Source organism: Heptranchias perlo, chromosome 16, assembly GCF_035084215.1.
Source record: "Heptranchias perlo isolate sHepPer1 chromosome 16, sHepPer1.hap1, whole genome shotgun sequence".
NCBI lineage: Eukaryota > Metazoa > Chordata > Chondrichthyes > Hexanchiformes > Hexanchidae > Heptranchias > Heptranchias perlo.
The window spans coordinates 34,845,528-34,867,675 of NC_090340.1; the positions used below are offsets into that span (position 1 = coordinate 34,845,528).

At 41.3% G+C, this 22,148-nt stretch overlaps 1 protein-coding gene across 3 annotated transcripts in view; it reads right to left on the reverse strand.

Annotated features, from left to right (window-relative positions):
* The window catches only part of phkb (phosphorylase kinase, beta), a 258,511-nt gene that overhangs the window by 90,948 nt on the left and 145,415 nt on the right, over window positions 1–22,148 (reverse strand). For all 3 annotated transcript variants that reach the window (XM_067997927.1, XM_067997926.1, XM_067997928.1), the window contains one exon: window positions 22,014–22,108. In XM_067997927.1, coding sequence (XP_067854028.1) covers window positions 22,014–22,108 — 95 coding nt within the window. The remainder of the gene's footprint in view (window positions 1–22,013; window positions 22,109–22,148) is intronic.

Here is a 22,148-nt window from a genome sequence, read left to right on the forward strand (position 1 = left end):
TTGATTAGAACGTTCTCGGAGAGAGGCTGGACCGCTCAACTAATAAAAGACCCTCGAGAGGTGCAGTGATAAACTTTGTCAGGTTGTATTCATCTTGCTAGTGCATGTTTAATTTTACTCTTGTATTTTAATATCTTTGTTACTTGTTATAACTTCTTAATAAAACTATTATACTTCGGAACAAAACACCTTGCAGCCTTTTTGCTTAAAGACTAGAACCGTAAAAATAGATGACTCACAGTAACTTAACAGATACGTGGTTACTTCAGCCAATTACACTTTTTTGCCTAGTGTATATGTGATACCATTGAGGTCCCACTTTCAGGTATGACACTGCAGACCTGTGCTAGATGTAAATGTTAATTATGTAGATACAAGACTGATAATTATGTCACTATTTCCAAGACTGACAAGTTCTTTTCATCCTAGAGAAATGCAGTCTCTTTTTAAATGTCTTCCGGTATATTTTAAAATAAAATTTCAAAGCAATGCAAATAATCAATGTGATTCAATAATTGAAAACAAAAGTTTTACAATACTATTTCTATCTTGCAGTATTGGGTTTGGTTTGGTTGCAAAGTTTATTCTTTCTAAAAATAAAGTAATCTTTATGAATAAGTCTTATACTATTAAATAAATCATGATGTGGAGATACCGGTGATGGACTGGGGTGGACAAATGTAAGGAATCTTACAACACCAGGTTATAGTCCAACAGTTTTATTTGAAAATCACAAGCTTTCGGAGATTATCTCCTTCGTCAGGTGAGTGAGTGAAAGGTTCTCAAATCACATATCTTATATTAGGCTGGGACACGATCACACCAATCAAAGGTGTCGTTGGTGTTCAGACAGGTTAGCCACGGAAAACAGTACACCCCAGTATACTGAATACACAATGGGTCAGATTACAAAGCCAGAGAAAGAGGCCCGAAAGGCAGAGAGAGAGAGAGAGAGAGAGAATGTCCAGTTGTATTAAAAGCAGATAACTTTTTTTCCCCTGCTGGTGGGGTTATGTGTAGCGTGACATGAACCCAAGATCCCGGTTGAGGCCGTCCTTATGGGTGCGGAACTTGGCTATCGATTTCTGCTCGAAGATTTTGCGTTGTCATGTGTCTCGAAGGCCGCCTTGGGGAACGCTTACCCGAAGATCGGTAGCTGAATGTCCTTGACTGCAACGTTACAGGTAGACAACGTGGTGTTGTGGACGCTGTTCTCCTGAAAGCTGGGTAATTTGCTGTGAACGATGGTCTGTTTGAGGTTGGGTGGCTGTTTGAAGGCGAGTACGCCAACATTTTCATGCACAAGTTCAAGCACGACTTCTTCACTGCACAGGACCTCCAACCAACGCTATACACCAGATACATCGACGACATTTTCTTTCTATGGACCCACGGCGAAGAATCACTGAAGAGACTACACGATAACATCAACAAGTTCCTTCCCACCATCAAACTCACCATGGACTACTCCTCAGAATCGGTTTCTTTCTTGGACACACAAATCTCCATCAAAGACGGGCACCTCAGCACCTCACTCTACCGCAAGCCCACGGACAACCTCACGATGCTCCACTTTTCCAGCTTCCACCCTAACCACGTCAAAGAGGCCATCCCCTATGGACAGGCCCTGCGAATACACAGGATCTGCTCAGACGAGGAGGAACGCGATGGACACCGACAGACGCTGAAAGACGCCCTCGTAAGAACGGGATATGACGCTCGACTTGTCAATCGACAGTTCCGGCGGGCCACAGCGAAGAATTGCATAGACCTCCTCAGAAGACAAACACGGGACGCAACCAACAGAGTACCCTTCGTCGTCCAGTACTTCCCCGGAGCGGAGAAACTACGCCATGTTCTCCGCAGCCTTCAACATGTCATCGATGACGACGAACACCTCGCTAAGGCCATCCCCACGCCTCCACTACTCGCCTTCAAACAGCCACCCAACCTCAAACAGACCATCGTTCGCAGCAAATTACCCAGCTTTCAGGAGAACAGCGTCCACGACACCACACAACTCTGCCACGGCAACCTCTGCAAGACATGCCAGATCATCGACACAGATACCACCATCACACGAGAGGACACCACCCACCAGGTACATGGTTCATACTCTTGTGACTCGGCCAACATTGTCTACCTCATACGTTGCAGGAAAGGATACCCCGGAGCATGGTACATTGGCGAGACCATGCAGACACTGCGACAACGGATGAACGGACACCGCGCAACAATCGCCAGACAGGAGGGTTCCCTCCCAGTCGGGGAACACTTTAGCAGTCAAGGACATTCAGCCACCAATCTTCGGGTAAGCATTCTCCAAGGCGGCCTTCGAGACACATGACAACGCAAAATCGTTGAGCAGAAATCGATAGCCAAGTTCCGCACTCACGAGGACGGCCTCAACCGGGATCTTGGGTTCATGTCACGCTACACGTAACCCCACCAGCAGGGGAAAAAAAGTTATCTGCTTTTAATACAACTGGACATTCTCTCTCTCTCTCTGCCTTTCGGGTCTCTTTCTCTCTCTGGCTTTGTAATCTGACCCATTGTGTATTCAGTATACTGGGATGTACTGTTTTCCGTGGCTAACCTGTCTGAATACCAACGACACCTTTGATTGGTGTGATCGTGTCCCAGCCTAATATAAGATATGCGATTTGAGAACCTTTCACTCACTCACCTGACGAAGGAGATAATCTCCGAAAGCTTGTGATTTTCAAATAAAACTGTTGGACTATAACCTGGTGTTGTAAGATTCCTTAAATAAATCATAACCAGACAGATGCCTAAAGGTGTGAACACTGCACAAAAATACAAGGTGAATATTGACAGATCTTTTCTAAACTTTCTTTTTGCATGTTTATAAATTCACTTCTCCAAAAGGTGTTCAAAGGAGGATGTAGAACTCTTCTGGAATTTGTTCCAAGTACCTAGAGGGGAAAGTGGATGGTACGGTTACTCACTTCATTTCACCTCTGAGGTCAGAGTGAATCCAGCCGAGACTGATGGAATTAAACCCTTCTCTGTCTGCCAAATGTAAGGATCCTATGAGACATTGGGAAGTATCAATCCAGTCAGTGCCCACTCTGCAAGCTGATCACAATTCAGAACAAATTGGCAATCTCACTCAAGCTGGCCACAAAGATGAAACAGAGGAATTATCATTAATCAATTGGGGTGTTTTTTAGAAATTGGATTTGTGGCAGAATAAAAGGAATTTTTCTGCATATTCTATACTTGGCTTGGAATAGTTACATTCCGAAGCATTGACTGAACCCACTTGCACAAGCACAAAGATTCATCACAACGTTTTGGGACAAAAAGAAGAAAAACCACAACGCACCAGATATGGACTGCAGGTACATAGCATGCTTGAGCGCTGGTCTGATCTTTATGTTCTGTATGGCTCAGCACCACACCAGACACTATCCATGCCTGCTGTGTTTTGGATTACACAGATTTATCCCTACTGGTTGCAGACTGAATGCTTCTTTTAACTGTAATATTATCGTGTCCACATTAGATTTTTTCGTTGGTCTGCTCTGAAAACTCAGAAAGGCACTCAATTTATGAAGCTATTTTTTGATTGTCCTTCAATGAATTGTACTTGGGTTGCATTTGTTCCAGTCACTACATGTTGTACGGTTGTAAAATTTTGTTGTTTGACCAATAAAAAAAAGAGCAGTGCAAGCAGAAATATAAGTAGATACTGTCTAGTGTGCAGTTTGTTCAAACCTAAATATAGGTCTGTACCAGTGAAAAGGTTAAAGTTGATCAGCTGACAAACAGCACAAGATGCAAAATAAGGTGGCAGCTTCAGAATTTCAATATTCAGTTGGGTAAATTTATTCAATATGTCATTAACTGCACAATAAATGTTATCTTTGCCAAAAAGTGCAATGCGGCGGTAAAACTAAAGATGACAGTTCAATAGGCTATATTTCTAATTTGTATTGACAGTTAGAAATCTAATTTTCTCCTTAACAAAACCTAGTTCCTTAAAGTTGAAATGTCACTGATAATTTCATTTCCAATCTTTCTACCACAAGACAAAAATGCCTTTCATGTTACCCTACCACATTAATAGAGTAAGCACACTTTGTCTATCATCATTTCGTGAATGGCCTCAGGTTTCTCCTTCGGCTACACTGAAACGCTGCTTAATGGAATAAAGTTCTAATTCAAATATACCAGAAAACTTCAAGAACCATATTATCCAATTGGCTTGTTGAAAATAGTTGATCACCAAGTTCCTGCTGCTTAAAAGGAGCTATATATGTTTTATTTATTTTAAAATGAACATATATTTATATCTTCCCCCTTTACATACTTTATTTTTTTTAAAGTTTTGTGTTGGTAAATTTTGCCACATCAATATGAGGAATGTTAGTACCGGGGAAAGGAACACTTTCAAATTTGGCATCCTATGACAGCATCCAGCATTCCCAGCTCACATAGAGCAGGAGGTGTACAGGAAAACACCCTAAAGGTAATGGAGGGGCCAGCTCTAGCGGAACCATACCCCAGCAGAGTCAGCACCTTAAGGAAAGGAAAGGAAGGGAGAGAATAGGAAATTTGTTTCTAAAGAAATGGAGAGATTTCAAGATTATAGCCTCGCACTGTGGATCAAGTGATTGTTGGAAAACACTCAGGCCCAGAATTTCCTGTAAATTTGGGACAAAAAAATGGTGTAATCGTGATGTAATGCTAGTGTAAAAAGGTCGAGGAAATTCAGACATAAGTCACTTACATCCGTTTTTACGATATGTCCGAATTTCCACCATCGTTTGTGCCAGAAATTAGCATTATGCCATTTTTGCGGTGCTCAACTTACAGATTGTTTGCAACGCCCTGCAGCATTTTTTGCATGTGAATGCCCAGCACACAGGGTGCTGTCACGATACGTTGGTCGCTCGCAATTCAGCCATCGCACTCTTGTTCAAGCAGAAGGGAAGAGTTGATGGATGGATCTTGGATGATGGGGCATACCCCTTAATGACATGGTTGATGACAACAATTTAGGTCCCAGAGAACGCAGCAGAGGAGCGACACAATTACCAGTTTCCTCAGATGATGGACTCCAGATGCCAGACTGAGGGGTCATGGGGCTGTAGTGGATGTTTGTTCACAACAGTTGGCTTCTGGCACAGAGCTGCTACTGGCTGTGTCCCAGGAGTGAGATCTTGAGCTGCCTGGTCTCGCCTACTGTGTCCAGGTGACATGTGCTTTCTGCTGGAAGGCCGGAGCCATGGCCAGTGCTGCTGCATGGAGAGGCGGCAGCAGCAGATACTTGGGCTGCACCTGCTGCCCTTCCACTTCTGTCTAGATCTGCGACCCCAGTCATCAGCTGGATGGCTGGTATCATAGCATCCACCAAATGCTGCATGGCCTCAGTACCCCTTTGGTGAGAGGCTGGAAGCCACGATTCAAAGTGCCCTCCAATCTGTCACCCAAAGTCTCAAGAAATGCAGCCTGAGCTTCCATCAATGTGGATGCCCCGACTGCTTCCTCTCTGTCCCCTGCCTGGGGGCCTGCTGCGTGTCATAATGGATCCATCACCTGTTAAATTGGTTCATGCAGCTCTAACATTGCCTGTGCAATGTTGATGCTTAACAGTGTTGTGGACTCAGGAGCCAAACCCACGAGTAGCTTCAGATTGCAGTTGATTCCCAGAGTTCTTAAGGACCTCCGATGTTCCATCAGCATGCAGCTCTTAAGGTGCGCACCCATCAAATCAGTCCCATGTCTCATCAGTCCGTGGCGGTCTGTCTTCTAGCTGGTCGCTCTGGAGAGGTTCTGCCACGCCTTCCGAGTTGTCCTGGTCTTCGTAAGTTAAAGGCTGAGCTGGTGAGCTTATCTGGCCTCCTGCTGCAGGCTTGTCCTGGGGGCCTGTCTACATCTTGGTGCCTGGTATAGGTGAGCCCTGGTGACTCTGCTGCTATTTTAGAGGGGTCTGAAGATGGCAAGGAGAGTGCACTCCCAGCCAAGAAAGGAAGAGTGGACCTCTGGCCTTCCATCAGCTTTTCATCTGCCAGCTCAGTGGGGAAAAGGTGGATAAGAAGGCCTGGGTCCACTTCCTCCTACTCCTCTGGAAACTGCTGCATCTCCCCCCTCTGCCTTTTCCTCGACCTCCTGCTGCTCCTCCACCATGGTGGTTTTCCTCAGTCAAGCTGTGGGAAGAAAATGCAAAAGGTTAGAGTGGTTGCGCGTATGCCTCTTGGGATGCAGTCTTCATGCAGGGGCAGGGAGGCTTGGCCCCAGTTGTAGAGCATGGAGAGATAACAGGGGCTCAGGCATTCACCTCGCTGTGGACTTTCACCATCCACCTCTGCCATGGTTACAGTGGTGCTGCAGCCCAAGAGCTGGACAACCTTCTGCTCATGGGGGGTGCAAGAGCTCCTAACATGGCGATCCCACCACTCGTCTTTGTCCGTCTCTGGCATTGTGTGGCATTTTGTCCTGCAAAGACAAAATGGAAGGAACATTAGGCTTCCAGTCTATCACAGTGTGCATTGTGTCATTGCAGGAGATATGTGCAACAGCTGAAGGTGCACGGGGGTCAAATTGGTTTAACATTTCAGTTGGTATAGCTAATAGGTTATTAATCAGAGAATTGTGTCGGCTCAGATCCTACAGTATTGGAAGGTAGAATTTCCCTTAAAATAACTTCAGTCTGAAGTGACAGTCGTGGGAGTGCCACTTTGAGAATCTCAAGAGTAGTGGTGCGCAGGATGGGCGTGGAAAAAAGGGAGCGCATAGTGAGTATCTTACCTTCCCAGCTCTTGTAAGGTCATTAAATTTCTTTAGGCATGGCTCTGCCATGCTAGGGGTGTCATGGATGAGGCACTTGGCGCCTCTGCCACCTCTCTCCATGCCCCATGGCTGACGGCATGTTCCAGTTTCGGTTTCGAAGAGCCCAAGAGTTGGTCCCACTTTTCCTTTGTTTCATCGAGGAGGGCCCGGAAGTCACCGTCAGCAAAATTGCAGGCCCTCTTCCTGACAGTTTTTATATCAATTTCGGTGGTCCTCTGTGAGAGGGTAAATGCTGTTGAGACACTGAAAACTTATTGGACAAGTTAATTAAAAATAAATTCAAGAGGGTAAGCTGTCTGCCACTGAACTCCACAGCCTCTTTCTGATGAAAGCTGTTTCTCACCGCCTCCCATTTATAGGGCTCCGCCTGAGCTCCCTGGGGTCCCACTGGTTATGTTTAAATCACATGATTTTTTATGCTGAATCTTATGTTCCGGCGTAGTCAAATTAGGTACACAGGAAACTTCGGCATACACCAATCTTGCCAAAGGTGATTTAAGAACTGGCAGCAATTTTGGCATAACTTGCCAGTTACACCAGGAAATTTTGCCCCTCAAGTTTCACGTTCATTGTTTTGTGACATCATTTGAACCCCTCAATCGGTGCTACGTGGTAGTGTCTTATTTGTGCTGATCATCCTCCATTTAACTGTACATTTCATTAAGTAGCACATAAAATATTTAAATGGATGAAATATTTTGTGGGGAAACTATGCTCGTTAATGTCTATATTTAGTAAAATGATATAGACAGATGTTCTTTTCATGTAGATCAATGCACGAGTGTCTTGTATTATAAGATGAATGCTGTTATAAGATGAATGTGCTGATATAAGGGCCAACCCAGTTGCTCAAAGTGTGCCACAGAATGATAGGATGCAGGTTCACCTATGAGATCTCATATGGTGAGTTATCAACTGAATACCAATTATACTGCACAATTACAGAGAAGTGTCATGTGGAAGTTAGATGTTTTCCAGCAGGGAACTGAGGAAATGGGGCAGTGAAGAAATTGGGAAGGAGTTGCCTGTTTTGTGCTCACACCTCTCTTTGCAGCTGCCGTCAAGGTGGTATTGGCAGAAGCCTGAAACAGGGTACCTACCTAGCAATTCTGTGTTGAACAGGAAGACCCAAGAAAGCAGAAAGGAAGAAAACACTTTTAAAAAGGGGCACAAGAAAAAACAATATGAACAGTCTTAAGGTTACACATAAACTTCTGATGTTAATCCCAACAAGCCATCTGAAGTATGAAGATATCAGTTACTTTGATGTAATCAACATTTAAGACAACAATTAAATAATCGTCTTTTGACATGTACGCTGGATAGAAACATGAATGATTTATTCTGAAATCCGTTAGTAAAAATGCTCTTGCAAAACAGCTGTCACTGCCCACCACTATAATGATCACAAATCAATTTATTAGTAACTCTTCTGGAGCACAAAGTAATTCATCAATACCATCTTCTGTACAGCAAATTGACAGCAGTTCTCTTATCTATAGCAAAATACGAAATGTAGTGGCAATAGTGCATGGAAAATGTATTTTTTAAATAAATGTGTTGATTTGCACATAGCAGGCGTACAAATTTATAATCTCACTTGTTGCAAATATTTAACTCTGCTTTTGTAGTCAATATTTTGCTAACTTCTGTTTGTACACATTCCATTTTAAAAGGCATTGAAACATTAAACTGAGTGATACAAGACCCTAGAGGAGATCGATTAATTTTATATTAAATTCAGCACACATTTCACTGAAAACTCTAGGGTCCTTTGGCTGAAATCATTATAGTACTTGTACAACCAGTTATGACCAACAGACCTCGTGCCACTGTGCTCATGCTTGGGCATTTCAATCCTGAGCTTCACATCTGCTGTGGAACATTCCAGTCAAGTAACAACAGCACTCCAACCCCTGCTGTGAGGAATCTATGATACTGAAGGGAAAAGCATCTCACTACCCCACCCGACTACCTCCATTTAACAAGAAAATGCTGGGAGAAGGGAAGGGCACCTAATCCTGCCCCCACCCCAACACCAAAACCAAAATCAAGGCTGGTCATAAATAAGGACAGCGCACTACAATCTCCCTTTGCAGACAGTGTTCACTGGCCAACCCCCCAACCCTGCTGAGGTGGTTGCCCTGTTTTTGCTCTCTCATTACCCATCCCCCTCCATTGTTCCTCCCTGTCTCTCTTATGTCCATCTTCCCCCAGTTCCCTTTCCCACCCTTCTGCCTCCCCCCATCATCATCTTCCTCTTACTTCCTCCACCTGGGTCCATTTATGCCCCCTCCCTCTAACTCTGCTTGACTTGAAGACTGCATTTGGTCTTGACTCCCTGTGTGCAATGCCATGGGAAATAGACCAGCAAAGTATCAAAAGCCTATTTGCCTCATCAAGCCCATAGACCATGTTCTATTTTCTCCACCTTAAACTCTATCCAACATGAATCTGTCTTTCTAATTTCAGATGCTGATGTACCTGCTTTGTATTTCCAGCACTTTGTTTTTTTTTCTAACTTAGCTTAAATGAATCACAATTACAATTTTGCAGTCTGCACCAAAAGCTAAGCTGCCTATGTGGTTATGTGCAGATCATTTTTCCCCTCTGCAAGTTCCTTTTAACCAAGAAAGTTTTTCAATTATGTATAATGTCAATTCCCTTCTACAATACAGTATTTCATCAAAGTCAAGTAATCTGGCACAGCACAACAGCCATGATTTTCTACATTTACGGCACGTAATTTAATTTGCTGCCAGAATATCTCAATTTTGCATAAGATGTTCCAGAGACAGTAACAACACCCATTTTTGAGTGATAACAAATCATTTGACACATTAGCCTATGGCCACGCTTCCACATCGCTTCCTCTTAAAGAATAATATGCATCCTTATAAGGACCATTCCTGTGCAAGTCACTAGCCACATTCTGTAAGTTATAACCTGAGTTTTCATCACATGCACCATTTGAGCTCAAAAACCCATTTGTATCACTACCTTTTCCTCCTCCTATTTATATTAATCTCTATACTACTTGTCTTTCCCTTGTCTGCCCAGGTATCCATTCCTGTGTATTGTTTAAAAATCTACACAGCACTGCTTTCTGCGGATATACTCATTATTCCTGCCTGAAGCAACTTCTGATTGTCTTGTAGGTCTTCAGTTGATCCACTTCTCCTTGTAATTCAGGCAGTCATTTTTAAACCATTTAGAACTATGTGACAATTCAATATATAATTCCCCTTTATTGAAAATATGCATGCACATTTCAACCACTTTCTTCAAAATTCTTACACACACACACACACACACACACACACACTGTAACACATCAGCACAGACAAGATTTTTAAAGATCAGGATGATACCATTAGTTTCCCTCTTTCGACATGGCGAAGTATTGACTTAAAGCTGTATTACACGGTTTTATACTAAAGATGGACCATATTACAAAATACTGCCAAACAGATCAAAGTTACAAATTCTGCTCAAGACCATAAGATTTCCTCAACTAACTTAGGTAAGTGCAAGAAATGCCTTATTTTTGAAGAAATGTAAGGAATCTTACAACACCAGGTTATAGTCCAACAAATTTATTTTAAATTCACAAGCTTTCGGAGATTATCCCCTTCGTCAGGTGAAGGGGATAATCCCCGAAAGCTTGTGATTTTAAAATAAATTTGTTGAACTATAACCTGGTGTTGTAAGATTCCTTACATTTGTCCACCCCAGTCCATCACCGGCATCTCCACATCATTATTTTTGAAGAGGTATCACTCTATGCAATAGAACTGTTTTCCATGCAGTTTCCTATTCCAGGGACGAACAGAAACTTTTTCTACATCACCATGAAGTTGCCATGCGATTTCAACAACATAATTTACTGAACCACATATAAAGAATCAAACAACACCTTGGGAAAAGGACTGTGAGTAAGCTCACCCATCACTCACCCATCTTACTTCATTAGTGATCACTTTTCTGATGCTTTTCACCAAAAAGCAGCAGGAACCGTCAATCTGACAATTTATGTACCACATTATTTTCACAGATCTCCTGTTCCATTGCTCACTTCATACCACCATATCTGTCCCATATTTGCTTTCCTTTCAGTTATTCTTATACAGATAGAATCACTCCTAGTGCTCATCATCTCCCCCTCTGTCTGTTTTATGGCCATTGTTACCTCTTCCAATTCCTTTATGCTCGAGAGTACCCTGTTATTTTGCCTACTTAGTTTAATCTGCATCTTAGACTTTTTGTCTCCCTCACATATATCCTACAAGGTCCACATCTAGTTCACACTTCTCTACATTCGACCTGAAGGAAAAATCCAATTTTCAACCTTTTTATATTTCTCCCATATCCTAGTAGTTTCAGCTTCTTTTAAGATCCTAATGCTTTTATCGAAGTTTTACCTTGGGAGTCAGCAAAAAAAGCTACTCTCCTAAATATTGCATGAAGCATTCACTTATGATGTTGCATGACAGTTAAATTAAGAGCATCTTCAGGGTATTCAAACTCGAAAAATGTAAAACTATTCACTGCTGGTGAACGTTCACTGCCTACATATACTTAACACTTGGCTGTTTATCTACTGGACCTATTGCACATTTAATGTGCAAAATACCATGTTGTTTCTTTGAAATACATTTCACCATGCATAGCTGCATAAACTATGCACAGACATAAATATTTTATGAACAAGTCCAGGGAACTATAGACCAGTTAGCGTAATGTTGGTGGTAGGAAAGATAATGGAATCTTTATTCAAAGGTGTAATAGAAAAACATCTAGAAAATGAAAATATAATAAAGAGTGGTCAGCACGGATTTCAGAAGAGAAAGTCACGCTTGACCAACCTTATTGAATTCTTTGAAAAAGTAACTGAAAGAGTAGACAAGGGTAATGCAATAGATGTAATATATTTGGATTTTCAAAAGGCTTTCGGTAAGGTACCACATTGTAGACTCATCACTAAGGTCAGAGCATGTGGAGTCAGGGGACAAGTAGCAGAATGGATAGCAAGCTGGCTACAAAACAGAAATGATAAGAGTAGGGGTTAAGGGTAGCTACTCAGACTGGCAAAAGGTGGGAAGAGGTATTCCACAGGGTCAGTGCTGGGACCACTGTTGTTCACAATTTACATTAACGATTTGGACTCAGAAGTACAATTTCAAAATTTGCCGACAACACCAAATTGGGGGGTGTAGTTAATACAAAGGAAGAATGCGTTAAAATGCAAGAAGACAATAATAAACTTGCAGAATGGGCATCTAAGTGGCAAATGAATTTCAACATAGGTGTGAGGTGGTGCATTTTGGTAGGAAGAATAAGGAGGTCACATACTGCTTGGATAATAAGAGTCTAAATGGGGTAGAGGAGCAAAGGGATCTCGTGGTACAGATACATAAATCACTAAAAGTAGTGACGCAGGTTAATAAGGCCAAAAAAAAAGGCAAACCAAGTACTGGGGTTCATTTCTAGAGGGATAGAATTAAAAAGCAGAGGCGTCTTGTTAAATTTATGTTGGACCTTGGTTAGACGTTGATTGGGAGAGTCTGTTGGCAGGCAAAGGGACGTCTGGTAAGTGGGAGGCTTTCAAAAGTGTGTTAACCAGGGTTCAGGGTAAGCACATTCCTTATAAAGTGAAGGGCAAGGCTGGTAGAAGTAGGGAACCTTGGATGACTCGGGAGATTGAGGCACTAGTCAAAAAGAAGAAGGAGGCATATGACATGCATAGGCAGCTGGGATCAAGTGGATCCCTTGAAGAGTATAGAGATTGCCGGAGTAGAGTTAAGAGAGAAATCAGGAGGGCAAAAAGGGGATATGAGATTGCTTTGGCAGATCAGGCAAAGGTGAATCCAAAGAGCTTCTACAAATACATAAAGGGCAAAAGGGTAACTAGGGAGAGAGTAGGGCCTCTTAAGGATCAACAAGGTCATCTATGTGCGGAACCACAAGAAATGGGTGAGATCCTGAATGAATATTTCACATCGGTATTTACGGTTGAGAAAGGCATGGATGTTAGGGAACTTGGGGAAATAAATAGTGATGTCTTGAGGAGTGTACATATTACAGAGAGGGAGGTGCTGGAAGTCTTAACGCGCATCAAGGTAGATAAATCTCCGGGACCTGATGAAATGTATCCCAGGACGTTATGGGAGGTTAGGGAGGAAATTGCGGGTCCCCTAGCAGAGATATTTGAATCATCCACCGCTACAGGTGAGGTGCCTGAAGATTGGAGGGTAGCAAATGTTGTGCCTTTGTTTAAGAAGGGCGGCAGGGAAAAGCCTGGGAACTACAGACCAGTGAGCCTGACATCTGTAGTGGGTAAGTTGTTAGAGGGTATTCTGAGGGACAGGATCTACAGGCATTTGGAGAGGCAGGGACTAATTAGGAACAGTCAGCATGGTTTTGTGAGAGGAAAATCATGTCTCACGAATTTGATTGAGTTTTTTGAAGGGGTAACCAAGAAGATAGATGAGGGCTGTGCAGTAGACGTGGTCTACATGGACTTCAGCAAAGCATTTGACAAGGTACCGCATGGTAGGTTGTTACATAAGGTTAAATCTCATGGGATCCAAGGTGAGGTAGCCAATTGGATACAAAATTGGCTTGACGACAGAAGACAGAGGGTGGTTGTAGAGGGTTGTTTTTCAAACTGGATGCCTGTGTCCAGCGGTGTGCCTCAGGGATCGGTGCTGGGTCCGCTGTTATTTGTTATTTATATTAATGATTTGGATGAGAATTTAGGAGGCATGGTTAGTAAGTTTGCAGATGACACCAAGATTGGTGGCATTGTGGACAGTGAAGAAGGTTATCTGGGATTGCAACGGGATCTTGATCAATTGGGCCAGTGGGCCGATGAATGGCAGATGGAGTTTAATTTAGATAAATGTGAGGTGATGCATTTTGGTAGATCGAATCGGGCCAGGACCTACTCCGTTAATGGTAGGGCGTTGGGGAGAGTTATAGAACAAAGAGATCTGGGAGTACAGATTCATAGCTCCTTGAAAGTGGAGTCACAGGTGGATAGGGTGGTGAAGAAGGCATTCGGCATGCTTGGTTTCATTGGTCAGAACATTGAATGCAGGAGTTGGGATGTCTTGTTGAAGTTGTACAGGGCATTGGTGAGGCCACACTTGGAGTACTGTGTACAGTTCTGGTCACCCTATTATAGAAAGGATATTATTAAACTAGAAAGAGTGCAGAAAAGATTTACTAGGATGCTACTGGGACTTGATGGTTTGACTTACAGGGAGAGGTTAGACAGACTGGGACTTTTTTCCCTGGAGAGTAGGAGGTTAAGGGGTGATCTTATAGAAGTCTATAAAATAATGAGGGGCATAGATAAGGTCGATAGTCAAAATCTTTTCCCAAAGGTAGGGGAGTCTATAACGAGGGGGCATAGATTTAAGGTGAGAGGGGAGAGATACAAAAGGGTCCAGAGGGGCAATTTTTTCACTCAAAGGGTGGTGAGTGTCTGGAACGAGCTGCCAGAGGCAGTAGTAGAGGCGGGTACAATTTTGTCTTTTAAAAAGCATTTGGACAGTTACATGGGTAAGATGGGTATAGAGGGATATGGGCCAAGTGCAGGAAATTGGGACTAGCTTAGTGGTATAAACTGGGCGACATGGACATGTTGGGCCGAAGGGCCTGTTTCCATGTTGTAACTTCTATGATTCTATGATTCTATGATTCTATGACCACACTTGGAGTACTGTGCACAGTTCTTGTCTCCATATTATAAAAAGGATATAGAGGCATTGGAGAAAGTGCAAATAAGATTTACAAGGATGATACCTGAACTGAGAGAATATACTTATCAGGAAAGGCTGAACACAGACTGGGGCTCTTTTCTCTGGAAAAGAGAAGGCTGAGGGGTGACCTGATAGAGGTCTTTAATATAATGAAAGTGTTTGATAGGGTAGATGTAGAAATGTTTCCACTTGTGGGGGAGTCCAAAATTGGAGGACATAAACATAAGGCAGTCACTAATAAATCCAATAGAGAATTCAGGAGAAACATCTTTACCCAGAGAATGGTAAGAATGTGGAATGGGCTACCACCGGGAGTAGTTAAGGCAAATAGCACAGATGCATTTATAGGGAAACTAGATAAGCACATGAGGGAGAAAGGAATAGAAGAGTATGCTAATAGGGTTAGATAAAGTAGGGAAGGAGGAGGCTTGTGAGCAGCATAAATGCCAGCATAGACTAGTTGGGCCGAATGGCCTGCTTCTGTGCTGTAGACTCGATGTAACCCGACATGAAGACCTTCACTGTAAAACTATACCCAACGGAACCAACTCCTCGCCTTGAAAAATATCCCAAACCTTAATATTAATGCTCTTTCCTATACTTGATTTTGATATTAATTTCATAAAACAACAGTTAAGACTGCACATCTTATTTCTTGCCATTATCTCTGCCTCTCGCTCAAACAATACACACTAAGTGGAGAGGAACATTGAAGTTCACTGCAGAATATTAAGATATGTGGATTTTAAGTAATCTTTCTCATAGCACTTAGTGAAAGATGTGAAGCCTGACACCTGAGTTAAGAAAGTTCCTCACTCCCACTCATTTGTTCTGCCAATGGTGAGTCCCTTCCAATGATACCTTCTTCCTGTTGCCTTAATATAGTATATCACCAAGATCAATTACAAAGTGCTGCAAGGGTGGAGCTTCTCAATCTTGGAAGACAGCTGGTTACATTTTCTTTCAAGATCAGGAAACCATGTTCACTGCAGACTTGGCTCGATATCTTGCTGCTTAAGTGGGTATGGAAACTATTAAACTATAATGAGACCAAGGTAAATTGATAGCTTGGAAAAAGAAAGAATTAACCACCAAAAGAATGGATGGGAGCAGGGATCTCAGAAAAAGAAATGGGCTGCATGTCAAACAGGTTGGTGGGGCATGTAGAGTGAATTTGAATTGGACAGTGGAAAAGCAGATGAGTGGAATTAGGGTGAGATATCATCTCAAAGTACAAAAATGTTGGATGTTCTATGGAGAAGCAATCAAATTTCCTGTCAAAAGAAGGTATTTCTCTGTGACAAATATATAAAAACATTTCTATATACCACTTTCACCAATGGACTGCCTAGCCAGTGAAAGAAGATGAACATGCACTGAAAACTAAGCCACAGAAGGTTAATCCATACTCTGTCACTTGCGTATAAGGCCATATATGCTCAACACCAGAGTGCCAGGAAATGGGAAAGCATCATCTACCACCACCTTTTCCCATGAGCTGCTCAAAACAATCAGAGGGCTTGAACAAACAGCTATCAAGAAACCACCAAGGATTAATAAAACACAAACTTGACTACCAAGGATTGGATGAACCTCTGTCAACATCCTCAGATTGCACAGACCACTTCCTGATGACATGTCTGAGTTGCGGGAATAAACTAACATTAATGCATTAGTGTTGTCATTTTAGACAGATGGGTTCAATCAAACCTGAAGCGGTTTCAAGTGTTATCTCCAACATTCTGAATTTCTAAAATGAACTAATAATGTTCTTCAAAGACACCTGTCGAGACGATAAGACATTGTGGATTTGGGGAACATGTGACAAATTGGACTGTAGATTACAGAATACAAATCAGACGGTGGTATTAAATGGACCATTTTTGTTTGGAGTTCATCAACTAGTGGAGTGCAATAGGGATTAGCCCTGGATAAACTTTCTTATCTTCATTACTGATTTTAATGAGGTAATAATGAATAGAACACAGCAATGTGTAGGAATGTTTATTGTGTAGATGAGCCAAGTTATTACTAGGAAGAATCTGTCAGGTTTAGTGTTGGTTGGTTGATTGGTCAATATATAAAATGATTCGCCACTGTAAAATTGGCCCATGTGATGTGGCAGTATTGGTTATGTACTACCTGTTATCAACCTCTCTAATCTGTGCTCTTCTTTCTCACAACTCCATGCTTGAATGTTTGCAATCAGAGTTCTACCCCTGCTAAAGCACCAAAACAGCACTAATCCAAGTTGCAAAGGACATCCTTTGTGACCATGAATATGGTGCACTAGCCCCCCTCAACCTCTGCGCAAATTTTGATACAGTTGACCACACCATCCTCTGCCAATGTCTCTCATCCGTTGCCCATCTCAGTGGAATTGCCCTCACTTGTTCCCACCCTTAACTATCTGTTCATCGCCACAGCATCTCTACTAATAGCTTCTCTTCCTTCTCTTTAAATCCACCTCTTTGATCACCCCTCCTAATATGTCCTTCTTTGGCTCGGTGTCCATTTTTGTCTGATTACGCTTTTGTGATGCGTTTTGGGACATTTTTCTACGTTAAAGGTGCTATTTAATTGCAAGTTGTAGTTGTTGTTAAGAGTAAAAAGATTCATCCATCATTTTTCGCAGAATAACAGCTTGTGTAAGTGAAGCTATGAAGCAGTTCAACATAATTACATCACTGTGCCATGTATTTTCACAGAAACAGAAAAGCTCTGCCAAATACTTGTTCAGAAAGATTGCCTCCTTTAAACATTTTTGGATGTATGGCAAGGAACATGGCATATAACTGTTACAAAGAGAGAATGTAATATTTTTTCCATTAAATTTGAGCATATTAGAGAAATTAGAATCTGAACTTCCTATTTAAAGAAACGTCAATCTTGCATTTATATAGCACCTTTCACGACCTCAGGACGTCCCAAAGTGCTTTACAGCCAAAGAAGTACTTTTTGAAGTGTAGTCACTGTTATAATGTAGAGGATTTAGGTCATTCCAGAGAGAGGAGGGAAATGCAGAGTACTTGGGGTGGATCTGAGAAGGATAAAAGGCTTCTTAGATCATGAAGCCAAAAATTCTTGCAAAAGGAAATAAAGAAGCATAAAGGTTTTAAAAATAATTCACAAAGCAAGATAAAACATTAGAAAATGGTTTCATTGTTTTGCAAATGTAATTTTAAAGTAAAAATGCTCAAGGTCAAGAGGGGTGCTCGCTAACAGAGGCTATGGTTGATGTCAACTGTGCTAATGGGCCGGATTTTGGTGTCAAAATAATGGTGAAGCCAACAGCGTTAACCATTATTTATGAGCAAATCGGACTGCAACTTCCGGCGAGCGCACATACGCTGTTAAACGCGAAAATCCAGAAGTTGCTGTCCAAGATGCGCTGCCCCTCCGTAAACTGCGCAAAACGTCATCTCGTCGCCTGGCTTCCCATTCAAATGTATTGAACAGCGTGAGTTCCTGTACTGACCTCATAGATACGGACTAAACTCGCCACAAAAAGTTAGGACTTATCCATTCCAGTCTAAGTACCCTTTTAATGGCGTGGTAAGTCTTAATTACTGCCAAACAACCTCTCTGGCACTGAAAATTAACTTTTAATTTAAGTGTGGAGCTTCATTCCTTCAGCTTTTAATTATTGTTGGAGAATTTTTTTTAAATTTAAATAATTTTTTTCAAACTTTTTTTGTCTCTTTTACCTCTCTCGTAATTCAATCCTTCTTACCCTCTCTTTATTTCGCTTTCTGTACCTGATTTGACATTGAATTTACGATTCTAACTTACACTTCCTGGTTCAGACTCTGTGCCGCGCATTAACAATTTGATACACAGTTGCTTGCCATGTTCACACTAGTCCCAGATGCCCTGTAGAGGGCACTGCACTGTTTGGATGTTTGCACCTTGTCATGCAAAACCCCATAGAAACTCTATGTGCAAGTGCAAGTCTAACGAACGCTTCATTCGCCGCTCATAGCGAAATCGGGTCTATTGTCTTCCTGACCTAATATGTCAGTTGCCCCCAAGAGGAAAGATCATGGATTGAAATAAAGGTTTACTGAGATGGCAATTTCTGAAGTACAAAATATTCACATATAAACAACTTTATTCTTTGACTCATTCTTACTCCATAGTTCCCAATTGCAAGATTGATTCATGAACTTTGGCCAGCATAAACTGGTAGCAACACTTCACCATTTAATTCAACAGCGTTCTATAGATAAAAGCCTTGGGCTAAACAACATCACATTAGCAGCATCATCCATCACTTTCTCTTTATTTTGTTGCTAAGAGGAACACACTAGCTCTGGCTGAAGTGGTTTTAAAAAAGGTCATGAGGAAATATGGCCATACAATGACCCACAAGAAGTACTCTAATAAAATGTATGCTTTGGCATCCAGTTGGACAGAGGTTGATGCTTCTAGTGTTCAACTGATGACATGGTACACCCTTGTCTAATTCGTGTCTCCTTCCAGCACAGTATTCTTCATGCTGAAACAAGCTTCTCTCTAACTTTATACACACCAGTGACTGCTTCCAAAAAAAAACAAGATTTCATTCTGAAAATGCTGAAAAGAAGTGGTATCCTGATAGAAAAAGACTGATCCTTTTTTCAATTTAAATATGTATTAAGGGCTTGAAACATGGTATCACAAAAATGCAATGGCAATAGGATATGTACAATTTTTTTTGAACTAGTGTCTATTGTGCAATAATTCTCAAGAAAATATTGTGGCAGGTGTTAAACTGCAAATGTGAATGTTACTGCTCAATTGTCAGCTATATAGGGAACAATTATTAAAAGGAACATTGAGAAGAAAGAATAGTCTTGAACTTTGAAATATTGTTTAGAACAAGCATGCAGGTGCTTTGCTGCATTGATGACATATTCATTTTAGCTTACCGCAGCCACGACATGCCGCATGACTCTCACACTGACATACTGATCATGTGATTTTATTTTATAATATCCTCATATTGATTGAGCTGGTTTTTTGAAAGAATGATCTGCTAGACAGAAACCTGCAACATTTTTTTTTAAGACCCCTAATTATTCATGCATGTCAGCTTCCGTATAATTTCTACGATTTTAAATAAGAAGGACCAGAAAACTACATTATCCCTTTAGGTACTGCAGCACATTTAAGTACTGTGCCGGATTTAAAACATAAGCACATTTGTATCACCATATAAATACTTTCTGCCAAACATTACAAAGCAAATTTGCAAGCGCATAGAATTGAGCTACATGTATTAACTGCATTCTTTCTGATTATTTTAAAAGTGTGTAATTTCCCTTGTGAAATCTTTTTGCAGAAATGTTAATGCAGCCCTCAAAGGGTTACTATTACAGTACAAAAGAACAAGCTGAACTAGCGACAACCCATATTGAGGCTTTCTCCTATCTGCACTCTCTTGATATCTAATTTTCCTGTTTTGCTTGTCCTTTCTTTTCCTAATTTTCTTGTTTCAGCTTTTTATTTTGCCTGTTTTTTCTTTTCTCCCCAGTTTTATTTCTCTATCTCTTTCTTTTTCTTAAACCTTTCACTATTCATCTTTTTAAAAAAAAATCTTTATTACTCTTTTCCCCTTTTACTAATCCCACAGTCTCCCTGTTCAATCCTTGCAAACTGCAGAATCCATCCTTCATTAACAGGCTCTAATCTTCATTGGGAGGCTTTATCCTTCACCACCCACTCACCTATTGACCTCCCAACTACTAATTTGGGATGTGACCCTCCCAAGACTTATAAAATCTACATTTTCTCCAACAAAATGGAAACAAGTCTTTAAATACCACAAATTTAAGATTTAATTAAGTGAGTCCATTCATAACTGTTCCTTGGGATGTTCAATTGCTGTGAAAAAGGCAGCTTAACAATTTGTGTCTGGCCTCCTCTTATCAAATTTTTTTTGGTTTGTCTTCAAAGAGATTGGAGAGGTGCACGTGGGTGCATCTGTGAAAGACGAGAAAATCCAGTTCAAATCACAAGGGGTACTATTGATACACCCTGGATTATGGTATTGTATAGCTAGAAATTGGGCAGTAAGGGCACATCCCCAAATTTAAGACACTCAGGCTACTTACAAGAGTGACTCGCACAGCTGCATCGGAGAGAATATTGAAGGCATGACCCTAAACTTGTAACAAACAGTCATTTACACATCAAATTACATGATTCTTCCAAGTTAGAAATTGCACTTGGCCACAGTATATATGGATACAGCTAAAAGGCGTATTATTACATGTTTAGTTCAGAAGATCCTCGAATAAATAGATCTAAACTGCAGGGCTATCAGAACAGCTGTCAGCTGCGGCTCAGTGGTAGAACACTCGCCTGAGTTAGAAGGTTGTGGGTTCAAGTCCCACTCTAGAGGATTGAGAACATAATCCAGGCTGACACTTCAGTGCAGTACAGAGGAAGCTTCCGCTGCACTACAGAAGGCACCGTCTTCACATCGTTCACCTGAGGAAGGAGGTAGCCTCCGAAAGCTTGTGAATTTAAAATAAAATTGCTGGACTATAACTTGGTGTTGTAAAATTGTTTACAATTGTCAACCCCAGTCCATCACCGGCATCGCCACATCATCTTTTAGATGAGACATTACACCGAGACCCCGACTGCCCTCTCAGGTGGATGTGAAAGATCCCATGGCACTATTTGAAGAGCAGGGGAATTCTCCGTCAACCAAAATCACTAAAACAGATTATCTCCTCATTATCTCATTGCTGTTTGTCGGACTTTGCTGTGCACAAATTGGCTGCCCCGTTTCCTACGTTACAACAGTGACTACACTTCAAAAAGTACTTCATTGGCTGTAAAGCGCTTTTGGACGTTGTGAGGTTGAGGAAGGCGCTATATAAATGCAAGTTCTTTCTTTCTTTTACTTCTTTGTAGAACTACCAGTTCAGATCAACATTCTCAATACATTCAGTAACTCACTGTGCTAGGCTGACAATAAGAAGTTTACGGTGGCCTAGGTCAGAAATTTCCATTATTTAGTAACAATTACATAAATATCATATGCATTCCATAACTTACTAATATTTGGTCACAATATGATCAAATGAGTACAACATGCATTCCATAAACAAATATATTCACATGAGCCATTTAATTAGTCATCTGAAGTAAAAGAACTCTGTATAATTGACCAGTATATTTTGTAGCAAGCCAATTTTTAAACTACAGCACCTATTAATATTTCTCACAACCACATTACATACAATTTAACAGGTGTCATTAATATGCCATTTCACCAAAATATGAAGCACAGTAGCAACAGTATAACTACAGTTAGTGCAATGTATTGTAGAAAGCTCAAGAGATTTTCAAATCTCATTTTATATTTCATTTTCTTCCCCAGCTTTTCAGTTGGGTTAATTGAAGAATATTGACTTCATTGTCCTTAAGACTAACCTGGTTGGAGTATCTCATGCTGATATTCCTCTGTTCCTTTGGGGGAACGTAACGCTTAGCAGGGTCCAGATCCTTTGGGCTGATCAGTTCGTCCACTATCATAGATAACACAGCAGGAAATAATTGGATGTGAAC